Raw genomic sequence first — 12,688 nt, 5'->3', positions numbered from 1 at the left:
AAACTTGAAAAAAAAAAAGGGGGCAGGGCACCTGGGTGGCTCAGTCTTGATCTCGGAGTCCTGGGATTGAGCCCAGAGACTGGCTCCCTGCTCATCAGGGAGCCTGTTTCTCCTTCTCCTGCTGCCCCACCCCCACTGGTGCTCTCTCTTTCAAATAAATAATAAGCAAAATCTAAAAAAAATTAAGGTGCCTGGCTGGCTCAATTGGTGGCATGTGTGACTCTTGATCTTGGGATTGCGAGTTCGAGCCCCACATTAGATGTGGAAATTACTTAAAAATAAAATCTTAAAAAAAAAAAACAGCTTGTGCATCAAAAAAATGAGTAAAACAAAGTCCTTGTTCTTGAAAACTTAATAGTTGTGGCAAATAGGATTCATCTTTTTTTAGCCATCTCCAGTTGATTGGGAGGGGCTGCCCAGAGCTCTATATAGATTATAAAAACTAGATCTACTCTCAGCATGAAAAAGGGATCGATTATCAGTGCCTGCCATGGAGGTGGGAATGTGGCGGCAGGTATACAGTGCATATGCTGACCCTGATCTGGCTAGAGAGAAAGACGTATATACGCAAAAACTCTGATATGGCCCAAGTGACTTATTTGGAGGAAGGCAGGATCAGGAGCCATTCACCAAGCCCCATTATATTCAAGCCAAGCCTTGAAGGACATATGGAAGGAAGGTCACTCTAGGCAGGGGAAACAGCTTGAGCAAACACACAGTGTCTGGATTGTGATGCTTTTGGCTGCAAAGAATAGACAGCCCAATCAAAGGGCTTTGACAATTAGGAAAATGTATTACCTCTCAAGACAAGTCCAAAGGGAAGTGATTTCAGGGCTGGTTAATCGAGGAGCCCAAAATGGCATCAAGTTCCATACATTTTCTAGTGTGCTACTGCTATGGGCTGAATTATGTCCCCCTAAATTTATATGTTGAGACCCTAACACCTAGGACCTCAGAATGTGGCTGTTTTCAGAAATAAGGCTGGCCTTTAAAGTGGCAATTAAGTTAAAAGGAGGCTGTCGGGTGGGCTCTAATATATTTTTTAAAGATTTTATTTATTTATTCATGACAGACACAGAGAGAGGCAGAGAAAGCAGCAGAGAGAGAGAAGCAGGCTCCATGCAGGGAGCCGGATGTGGGACTCGATCCGGGACTCCAGGATCACGCCCTAGGCCTAAGGCAGACGCTCAACCGCTGAGCCACCCAGGGATCCCAAGTGGGCTCTAATCTAATCTGACAAGTGTCCTCCTGAGAAGAGGAAATTCGGACACACAGAGAGACACCAGGGGTACACACACAAAGAGGAAATACTGCATAAGGACAGAGCCAGAAGGCAGCCACCTACAACCCAACAAGAGAGGCCTCAGAAGAAACTAACCCAGCTGACACCTTGATCTCAGTTTGCAGCCCCCAGAATTGTGAGGAAATACATTTCTGTTGTTTAAATCCCTCACACTGTGGTATTTTGTTGTGGCAGCCCTAGCAAACTAATAGAGTCGGCCAGATGGCTGCAGTGACTTGATGCCATTTACCATTATCCTGATTTTGATGCCATCAGCCATTGATGGGGCTGAAGGGTTTCCCCCTTCTTTTGTGTCTTTTTATTGTGAAGGAACACCTGTCCCACAGATGCTTCAAGAGACTTCCCTTAGGAGTCTAGGAACCAGATGTCTTAGCCAGGATATATTTGGGCTGTAACAAAGACACAAGGGTGGCTTAAACATAATAGAAGTTTCTCTCTTTTATTACCTGAGTAGTTCGGGGCAGCAGACCTGGGACTGTTGGGTCTGGGATCCAGAGGCTTCCTATCTTGTTGCTATGCCACACTGGGATTTTGTTTTCACCTCCGACACAGCTATGGTCCAGCCAGGGAGAGTACAACCCCACCCTTTAAAGAGAATACCTGTCAGTACAAAATTCTGTTCACATCCCACTGACTAGAATTTGTTTCCTTGGCCACACCTAATTGCAAAGGAAGTTGGGAAATGTAGTCTTCTATTCTGGGGGCCACTGGGCCCAGCTAAAAATTCCTTTATAGACAAGAGGAAGCATAGATACTGGAGAACACAGAATTGAATCATATGTCCCTGCCTCCACCAATCCTAGGTCAGGGGGAATGATCTTGGATCAATGGTTCTCAAATTTGAGTGAGTATCAGAGTCACCTGAAAGACTTATAAAGACATGCTGCTCTCCACTCAACCCTACAGGTAGCTGATTAGATGGGTCTGGGTGGGGGTTGAGATTCAACATCTCTAATAAATTTCTCAGTAACACTGGTCTAGGGACTGTGTTTTGATAACCATTGCCTTGGGCCAATTGTGACTTGCCTCCTGGGGCCAGGTTGGGGCTACATTCCCTGAGCACTTGGGATGAGGCTCCCTAAAATGGGGCTCCACCTGCATGAGAGACTAGTGAGAAAGGCTGTTGGGTGGCAGCCAGGAGAGGCTCACAAAAACAAGAAGATGAATGGTTTGGAGAGGCTACGAGCACCAGGTGGGGTAATTTTGGAGATAAGGATTAAAAAGTATTTGGGGCCCAATAGTGAAAAGTCAGCAGCATGAAAAAGTCTGTCTTTCTTTCTTTCTTTCTTTCTTTCTTTCTTTCTTTCTTTCTTTCTTTCTTTCTTTCTTTTCTTCCTTCCTTCCTTCCTTCCTTCCTTCCTTCCTTCCTTCCTTCCTTCCTTCCTTTCCTTTTTTTTCCCCCCAAAGTTGCAATCTTTATCCTGAAGGTCCTGGGGAACCATGGAGATTCTATAGCAAAGAACTGTCATGTCATGATCAGATTTGTAAGAGGATGAGGATGCATTAAAGCAGTGGTCCTCAAAGTGAGAGTCTCAAACTCCTTGCACCAGAATCCCCCGGAGAACCTTTAAAATGCAGACTTCCAGGCAAACTCTATCCACCTCCTATCCGAGTAGAAATCTGCATTTAAAACAAACCCCCTCGGGGCAGCCCGGGTGGCTCAGCAGTTTAGCATTGCCTTCAGCCCAGGGCCTGATCCTGGAGACCAGGGATGAGTCCCACATCGGGCTCCCTGCATGGAGCCTGCTTCTCCCTCTGCCTGTGTCTCTCCCTCTCTCTCTCATGAATAAATAAATGAAATCTTTAAAAAAAATTAAAAATAAAATAAAATAAAACAAACCCCCCTCAACCCCAAGTGATTCTGTATACTTTGAAGTTTGAGAACCACTAGATGGAGGGTGGAAACCCTGGAGGCAGGGAGATCTTTTAGGAACAGTACTTTCTAGAAAGTAATCTCTGTGAAGGCAGGGACCATGTTTGTTTTATATCTTTCTTGTTCATGGTGCCTAGAAGAGTGCCTGGCACATAATATGTACTTAACAAATATTTGGTTTAATGGGATTAGAAACTTCAGTCTGGGTTCTGACTTTGTCTAGGGTGCATCCTGGGACCCCTGGCAAATCTGTCCCCAGATGCTTTTTCCCCTTATCTGTAAAATGAAGAGTTTGGAGATAATCCCCAAAACCCGAGGGTTTGGGGTGGGTGGGTGGGCATTCAAGTTGATTGATTGAGGCTTTGTCCAATCATCAGGGAATTCTGTGTGCACGCAGGCTCCTCTGCCTCAGAACCGCTTGAATCTCTTAAGGGAGCTCAAGGGATTGTGGCAGAAGATATCCTTCCTTCCCTCTCCTTCCTTCTTCATCGCCTTCCTCTGGCCCCAAACAACCAAAACAATAGGACACAAGCAGCACGTACTGAAATGACTTTTAATATCTCATGTCGCAGCAAAATTAAAAATATACAAAAAGTTTGTGGTGTACAAAAGAGTCTCAGTACAGAAGCCCCCGCTTGGGGTCTCCTCCCCCTCCTGGGGGAAGCGCAGAGGGGTGAGTGGGGGCCGGGGTCTAAGGATGGCACAGATGTAGTAAATACCAGGAGGTGGGACCAGGAATAGGAAACAGAGGTGGGCAAGGGTGGGGGCCAGGTAGAGAGGGAAGAAAGAACCCAGAGGGGAGAATCACTGGGAATTGTGCTGAGGGAGGGAAATCAGCCCCTCGATCATGGCTAGTGGTTCCTGGAGTTGGAGACTTAGTGGAAGGGGAAGCATCAGTGCTGGGAATGTTCTGGTGGGGCCCCAAAGGACCTGGGCTCTGGTCCCACCCTGCTACCAACTGGCCCAGTGACCTTGGGCTGGCTGCCCCATGAGCCTTCCCCCTTAGTAAAACAGGACGCTGGATAAGTAAACCAGATTCCCAACTTGGGGTCCTAGACCCTAAGGATCGGTGGAGGCAGGAATGGAGGCCCATGAGAATTGTGTATTAAACACTCCAAAATAATACAGATATTCCCCCACCCTCAAGCCCTGAAAGCTAACTTGAGGCCTTGGGAGCATTTATCTACAATCAGAAGCTCAGCTTGAGTTAATTTAATGTGGGAAGATTAATTATTCTTCAAGAAGTGAGGCTTGTTTGGCAGAAAAATCTCCCAAACTATAGGATCCTCAGGGGTGAAAATTATAAGAGGGGGTGCTCTGGGAATCATTCAGGTCCTTTCTGACTATTTTACTAGTCTGGAAAACCAAGGGGGTTGGTTGAGGGCTGTGTTTATCTGAGAGCACTCTCCCTCCCCCTGCCAAGGTGGGTTAGCCCATCGGAGACAGGTCTGGTTTAGGTTCTGGGAAATTCAGGTGAGAGATAGATGGAGGAATATCCTTTCCTCCTTCCACGCCCTGTGAACTTCTCCCTCATTTTTGTCTTAGGCTACCCTCCACTCTGGGATTATTGCAGGAACCCCAGGGCCCCCACCCCTTCAGCCTGGCCTGGGGGTGCCCTTACAATGATTGTGCATAGAAAAAAGGCCAGGATTGCTGGGGAGAGGGCAGCGCCCACCACGGTGTGATCAGAGAAGGGTGGATGAGGCCAGGCATCAGAGGGCCAGCCCCTCCCCATCCAGATCGGCATGTAGTAGTCCCTTTGCCCTACCCAGGCCCAGGGTCTTAGAAGGCCCTCTGGTTGAGAAGACGCAGCTTGGGCACCATGCCCACTGCTGCCCAGGTGGCCTGGCATCATTCAGTCCCTTCCAATGAGACCTTTCAAAACATATCCATATAGAAATTTGTAGCTCTTCCCCCTGCAGGACCTACCTCCAGCTTTATCTGGGAGGGAGACAGATGCCAAAGGGTGGCAGGAGCCAGCATGTGATGGCGGCAGTTGGGTCTTGGATTTCAGTCTTTTTCAGTCTTCCTCTCCCTGGACTCTGCCTTCACAGGAGGCAGGTTCCTCCTAACCAGACGCCCCAACAATGGAGAACCTCAGCCTCTAAAGTGCCCCCTTCAGGCATGGAGGGGCCTCTAGCCCTTATTAGATGATGGTTCCCCAGGCAGGGACCCTGTGAATGCCCAGGTCTCCCTTCCCTTTCCACTTTTCAGAGTGGGGGTGGAGGGAGGACAGCTCTCAGGGTCACTTTTTAAAGTCTCAGAGGGAGCCAGGCCTCTGTCCTTGACTTCCCCAGAGGGGTTATCAGACTCTGCATGGCTTCCTAGAACCTTCTCAACATGTTGAACCAGAGATTTCAAACTGGTGGCCCATGGGCCAAATCTGAGATTTATTTGGCCAGCACAAGGTTTTTCAAAACTTTGAATTCTAGGGTCCTATAGGCAGGGCACATACTCTCCTGTTTCCCAGAGTCTCTACCACTACCTACTATATAGCACTTGCTCTGCCCTCATTTTCTTCAGTACCTGAAGGCATTTGAACTTGCAACCCATATACCCCTTTCTGGGAACACTTCCTCACTACCCTAGGTTTCTGTGAGTGCCAAGCCCAGGTGAGCTCCAAGGGAAGGACCTGTGGGACTTTAGTCCTTAGGGCATTGGGTTGCTAGGTAAGACCTTCCTTAGATATTTCCAGCCCCTTTGGCCCTCACCAGGTCTCGCCCTCCCTGGCCTCTGCTTTCTCCCACTTTTATGGTGACATGCCTCTGTTGGACTCAGTGTAGCAGGGAGATGCCTGGGGGTAAGGCAGATTTGGGGGAGACACAAAGATGGGACAGATGAGAGGAGGGGACCAAGAAAACCTTCCCTGTGGGGGAACCCTTGCTAGGGAGGGGTGGAGGTTTGTGCTGTTCAATTGGGGTGACAGTTACAAGGCACATGGTATATAAGTGCATGGAGGTGTGATGAAGGGTGTGTTGTGCCTGGAGAGGTTTGGGGAGCACAGTCAACAAGCTGGGGGATCAGTTCCAGAAAACTGGGAGACAGAGGTCTACCCTGAAAACGGGGACAATGTCTCCTGGGTGTAGAGTCACTGAGGGCAAATTTGGTACTCAGTGTCCTGTTCTCTTCCTGGCAAAATTAAGGTGGACCCAACTACCTCTTAGCTCCAGGAAAAGCTTAACTCTGATACTGACTTTCTGTGTGACCTTGGGCAAGTCCCTGGCTCTCTCTGGGCCTCCATTTCTCCTCTATAGTAGATGTGGAGGGCAGGAAACTTAGGGACCTCACGGGTCCCTCTGGGCTGTGGTTCTGGAATATTCTCTCACTGCAAGGACCCTGTAGGGGTTCTGGGAAGGACTAAGCAGCCAAGCTGGGGTACAGGACAGACAATGGGAAGCAGGAAGAAGGGACCCAGGGGGTCCAATTCTGGCAGGGAAGAGAGGGACTGGCTGAGGTAGATTGTGTCACAGAAAAAAAAACAACAACAAAATAACACAAATGGGATGATGCCCCTTCCCCTCTTCTGATTCCACTAGCCCAGTGAAACAAGAAGACTGATGAGGACCAGGTGAAGAGGGAGACAGGCCAGCTGAGAGCACGACCTCAGGACAGGAAGGGATGGGGTCCTGAGTTCCCGGGTATATGGTGGTTGGGGGTGGGTTCCTTGGAGGCTCAGCTCTTTCCTGAGGGTAACAAGCAGGAGAAGGTGCCTGTGGCCTCTCCTAGGGCCCCTCACTGTGGTCATTTCCAGGGCTTGGTTGTCCTTGGAGGCAGAGGCTTTGAAGGTGGGTTTTGTGGAAAAGAGATGTGGAGGGTAGGGATGGAGGAAGGTCCAAAACTGTGGCCCTGGTTTCCCTGAGAGCCTCAGGCCGCATCTTAGCACTGCCGGCTCATTCCTATTCCCTCCTTCTCTGGTGGCTTTTGGAGCTGTAAGGACTTCCAGCTTCCAGGGAGGGTATTTTTAACTTTTCCTTCTAGGACGCTGGCTGATGGGACAGCCACTGGGTGGGCCATTCAAGGATGCTGGGGAGTAAAATAACTTGTCAAGGCTGACCTCATGTCACTTCTCTAAGCCTCAATCTCCTCCTTTGTAAACTGGGTTGTAGAGCTATTGCAAGCAGGGGCGAGTTTAGGGGAGATAACACTTGGCCCTGGAGAAGCAGTCATCCAGACTTGGGTCTGCTTCCCCAGCATAGTTGCCTCACCAAGGGCTTTAACATGTAACTGGCCCTGGAATTCAGTCTCTGGAGACAGATTTGGGCAGAAGACAAGGTGAGAATGAGGTGGTGAACCCACCAGAGGAGGCCTGGGTCAGCACCAGACCTCTTCCACCACCCATCACCTCAGGCCTGGTTCCTGAAGCTTCTCAGGGGTTGGGGAAGTAGAAGAAAGAAAGTAGTAAAAGCATTCTTATGTGTTGGTGGAGGGAATGCACACTCCATCTGGGCCCATGTGGATGTCTATGCAGTCGCCTGTGTGCTGGGGGGTGAGGTGACTTGTGTCACAGGTGTGATGTGTGCTTGTGTATGTGGGCAGTCCTGCCCTCTCTGCCTTTGGGGTCACCCTGCACCCTGAATGTGTCCCTCTCCTTGAATCCTCAGTAAATTCACCTCACCCGTCACTATCTGATGGGACAGCAGGATTCTGGGACCCGTGAGACTAGCTGCCACTCTGGGCCTCTGTTTCCCCATTTATAACCCAAGGGCGGCTGAACAAGAGAGAGCAAAGTGCCTTTCTAATTGCATAGTCTGGGATTCTCATGGGCCTCCTCACCCCCAGCCCAGGTCTGCAGGTGTCCTTAATATTGTCTGCTGTGCCCTTGTAGTGAACGGAACTTAGTTGGCATGGGGAGTGGGGACGTGGGGGGAGGCTCCAAGCTCTGTTTAGAGGCTCTGTCCCCTCACCCCACAGAACTGCCAACTTCTCTGCTCCCAGACTCCCCCACCCTATCCAGGACTGACTGTCCCAGAGAAAGGGGGAGGGGGCGTGGGAAGTGGTCCCATGGGCACCCTAGGATGTTAGGGGAATAGACTACAGGTCCTAGAAATTTGTCAGATCTGAGGCAAAAACCTGTCAGTTTTCCAGCTGCTATTCCAGGGAGCTGCATCTGCAGGGTGGCTGAGAGCCAAGATTTATGTCATGTCCCCAGAGCTAATTTTTTTCAGCTGGAAACCAGTTGGCGATTGAACTGTCTCAAGGGTTGTGAGGACACTTTTGTCTGGGGAAAACAGCTGTGGACCAAGGTGGATGAGGGCACAGAACTCCTATAAATCCCAGAAATCGAAACTGGAGTTCCCGTTCCTAGAACATCCCACTTACATGGGGTTCTAGAGTCCCCTCCCCACCACCATGGCAGGAGCTACAATCTCCCAGAGCAGAACAGCAGGGCTCCAGTGCCTTCACGCTCACCACAGAATCCAGATCAGAGTGACTCCCTCAGACATTTTATCAGGTAAGTGTTCTAAAACTTAATCCAGAGTTAAGAATGTCTCTCTAGAACAGTTTCTCTGCTAAATGTGCTAGAACCTCATGTATAATTGAGCCCAGACTATCTTCCTAGACATTTTATCTGTTGTATTCAAGACCTTTATCTGGAAGAAATGTTCTAGATACTCATCTAGAACAAAGAATGGCTCCTGGAAACATTTCACCTGAGGTGTCTAGAACCTCATCCATAATAGAGCCCACAACAAAGGGTGTCTCCTGAACATTCTCTATGTGGTGGATTGAGGGTTCTGCTGCCCCCAACCTGCTCTCGCTTCATGCTTCTGCTGGCCTCAACCCCTCGGTTGTCTCAGGGTTCTTCCTCCTGTCCAGCTGCAGCACTGTTAGTTCCCACCCCAACTCCCCACGCCACCCCAACTCCCTCCTTTCATTTCCCTCCTGCCCAGGCTCCGGATCTTGGACCCCACGGGAACTGTACCAACCTTGCCCACCAGATGCTCCCACCTCCCCTCACATCTTCCATGACCTTCTCCATCCTTCTCAGAGATCCGTCCCCAAAGAAGCAGCACCCCCCCCCCACGCACACACATACACACCCCCTGAGGAGCACAGGGCCTAGGTCATGGGCCCCAGACAGTGCCCTTTCTCTGGAAGGTCCACCAGGAGCAACATGTGGGTGACTCCAGGCAGGGGAGAGGGTGCAGTGCCCCTGGCACCAGATGTGGTACGTAGGCCTTCATGAAAGTGGGGCAGCTAATGAGGAGTGTAGCACCAGTTAATTCCCTGGACCCTAGTTCGGGGGAGTTTAGGAAATGGGCCACAGGGCTGAAAACAGGGTCTAGGGCTGGGGCCTCCACAAGGCTGTCCCCTCCCCTGAAAGAACCCAATGGTAGGCCACTCTACCCCGGGACCAACAGATTCACACCCCTTTAGCTGGGTGGCCCTGAAATTCTGGGCTCAACACTGTGGTTGATGTGGGGTCAGCCAAGCCTATCCCTTTCTGCAGGGAGACTGTGGCCTACACCGTGGTCTCATACTCCAGCAGCTCCTGGGGGGTCCCCACACTCCGGTATTGCAACCGAGGTGTGGCAGGAGAGGAGTACTCCAGCGCCAGAATGGTCTTCCGGAGCCTGCGGTCAATAAAATGAGCATCCCATGCAGGGTACTTCTTCCGGGGCAGGTCAATCCGAATGACAGGCCCCTCTGTCCGCAAAGGACGAGCCACTGGTGTGGGAGGCAAGCCAGGCCGCACCTGGAAGACAGGTGGCGTGGGGGTCCCTGCACGCTCACCCCCCACTGAGGGCCCTTCCCTCTCAGCGCCTGTAGTCCTTGGTAGGGACCTCGGGGGACTTGTGACAGCATCGGCTGGTGGGCCACAGGGTCCTGGGGCCTCCGGGCAGATGCAGCCAGCTGCCTGGGGACCCAGCATGGGCCCATTGGGGTGCAGGAGGCAGTAGTAGACACACATGAAGAATATGCCCAGCGCAAAGCTGGAGGCCACCACACAGACCAGGATGAGCGAGTGGAAGTCGGTGGAGAAGTTGCGGCTAGAGTACCAGAAGCCAGTGAGCGCGGCATTCTCAAGCAGGACGATGCAGTAGTAGAGGGTCATGCGGCGGCGGCTGCGGCCCTCCTTGACATTGAACCAGCAGAAGATGTAGATGATGCCCACCACCATGTTGTAGATGATCTCCTCCCACTTGGACATGCAGAAGTCTGTCTCGCCCTGGATGACCCAGAAGGTCATGACGCACCAGTGAGCCACGATGAAGATGCCAAAGTAGAGCTTGTAGACACTGGCAAAGAGCGCGAAAGCCAGGCTGCGAGCCGCGATGGTGAACAGGTGCCACAGCACCTGGGCCACGGCGCCCTTGTAGGACAGCGGCCGCTTGTCGTCCCGCGAGTCCCGCAGCACCTTCTGGTAGGAGGCCAGCGTCCAGGCCAGGGACACGAGGGAGGCGGAGGTGGACAGGGCTGCAGAGACAGGGTGAGGGTGGGGTGGGCTGGGTTAGGGGTGGGTCTGGGTTGGGGTCTGAGGAGAGGGGGAGGGTTCTGGGTCAGGAGCTGGGTTCTGAGGAGGTGTGAGGGAAGGGTCTCTCTAAATCAGGAGGGCTGGGCAGAGGGCCTAGGTGGGTGGTCTTTAAGAGCAATGATGGGAGCAGGGAGAGTGGATGGGGCTGGGTACTTCTGCAGGAGCATAAAGGCAGAGGGAAGATGGGTGACTCTGGTCTCCATAAGGGACAAGGCCAGGTCTCTAAGAATAAGGGATGTTGGGATTCAGGGGTCTTGGTGGGAGGGTGGGAAATTAGGGTCCAGGATTCTGGGAGTGAAAAAGAAGGTGAAGAGTTGGGGGGGGGGGGTGTCATGATTAGGGCATGGAGGAGCCAGGAGGGGACTATTTGTAGCTACAAGCCACCAGGGTGAAGCTGGGGGGTGGAGAGGGGTATCCAAGCTGAACACAGCTGAGGGTATGAGAAGAAATCCGTGTTGGGAAGTTCTGATTGGGGCCCGGGAACCTGGGGAAAGGGTGTCCAGGAGCCAGAGGTGGTGATAGAATCTTTGAGGTCATTGAAGGTGGGATGGACAGTGTCTGGGTGGGAGGAGCATGGGTAACTCTGGGATATGGCTTTTCTCTGCCATAAAGGGTTGGCCTGGTCTATGAGAGGGCATGGGGACCAGGACTAAGCCTGGGAGGCGTCCTTAGGAAGTGAAGACCAGTGAGGGGGCTGATAAACAGGCTCTCTGGAGACTGAGGGTGACTGAGCAAGTCTGTGAGTTAGGGGAGGGTCCCCAAGAGATGCCATCTGGGATCAGGACAGTTTGGGGGAATGAGGGGTAGGGTCTGAGGTGTGGTGATGGGGTCAGGGGTGTTTTTGGACTTAGCAGAAATGGGGTCTGCTCTGCCCTGGCAAGGGGGAAGGGGGGAGGATGAGAGTGGGGACACCCAGGGGTCCCAAAAGGAGGCCAGGCCCCTCCCGACACGGAGGGTAAATGGGCCGCTGGAGGGGACTTGGGTGTCTCCAGAGGCCTGGAAGGTAGTGAGAGTAGCGGGGGTGGAGCCTCCAAATCCCTGACAGCAAGTGGTTAGTAGTGGGGGTGGTAGGAAGGGTAGTGGGCCCCCTGCAGCAGACTACGGAAGCGGGGCGAGCCCTGGGGCGGGGCTGGGTGGGCGGGGGCGGAGCTCACCGGGCAGCAGGTCGGGCTGGCCGCCGCGGTGCACCAGGAGGCTGAGCTGCAGCACGAGCTGCGGCGCGCTGCGCAGGAAGGTCTCCAGCAGGCGCAGCATGCTCACGTCCGCGCTCTCGAACAGCATCCGCCAGTAGAAGTGGCGCCGCAGCCTCTCCCCGCGCCAGCGGCTCTGCAGCCCCAGGTACATGGCGCGCAGGTACCTGCGGGAGGGACGCCGAGCTCAGGCCCCCGCGCTCAGCCCCCTTGAGGCAGGTGCGCGGTGTGTAAACGCTCCCTGCGCTGAGCACAGCCCGTATCCTCGGCTGTAAAATGCGCCTTTGTAAGGATCACCTCGGGGGCTGTCGTCGTCGTGGGGGGAGTGGGGATCCCCGAATGGGCTCCCTAGCTTAAAGCACTGGCACAAAGTAAACCCTTAGTTCAGCATTCTCATCATCATTATTGCTCTGGGGTCTGCTTTTTTTGCGGGATTCCCAACTCCTTACCGTGCACTGAAGTTCCCATTACTGTCCTCATTTTATAGATGAGGAAACTTAACACCTAGAGAGCTATACCACTTGTCCAAGGTCACACAGCTAGGAAGCAGGGGAACCAGGATTCAAAGCCAGATAGCCTGGTTCCTTCAGGAACAGTCCCTGGTGCCAACCCCCAGCTTCCTGACTTGATCCCCAACTACACCTCTCAGTGCCCAGTTCTTCCCCACAGGGCACAGAGAAGCTGCTCATAGGTCCCCTGGCATGTGAGACTTCGATGCTTCCTCATGAGCTGCTTCTTCCAGCAAATTTCACGGCTACAGCTGTGCTGCACAGGCCACAGACCCCAGCTCCGAACATGCTCCCTCACCTCTGGGCTTCTGCACCTGCTGTTCCCTCTGCCCGGAA

General features: G+C 52.4%; 1 protein-coding gene across 1 annotated transcript in view; it reads right to left on the bottom strand.

Moving 5' to 3' along the window:
* Positions 1–3,714: 3,714 nt before the first annotated feature.
* Positions 3,715–12,688, bottom strand: part of XKR7 (XK related 7) — a 28,281-nt gene continuing 19,307 nt past the window's right edge. Inside the window, exons 2-3 of the mRNA XM_077872668.1 lie at positions 11,808–12,010; positions 3,715–10,595 (exon numbers count right to left, since the gene is read on the bottom strand). Coding sequence (XP_077728794.1) covers positions 9,640–10,595; positions 11,808–12,010 — 1,159 coding nt within the window. The 3' untranslated portion in view covers positions 3,715–9,639. The remainder of the gene's footprint in view (positions 10,596–11,807; positions 12,011–12,688) is intronic.

Source organism: Canis aureus, chromosome 26 (genome assembly GCF_053574225.1).
Source record: "Canis aureus isolate CA01 chromosome 26, VMU_Caureus_v.1.0, whole genome shotgun sequence".
Taxonomy (NCBI): Eukaryota; Metazoa; Chordata; class Mammalia; order Carnivora; family Canidae; genus Canis; species Canis aureus.
This window is presented reverse-complemented; position numbering and strand designations above follow the sequence as displayed.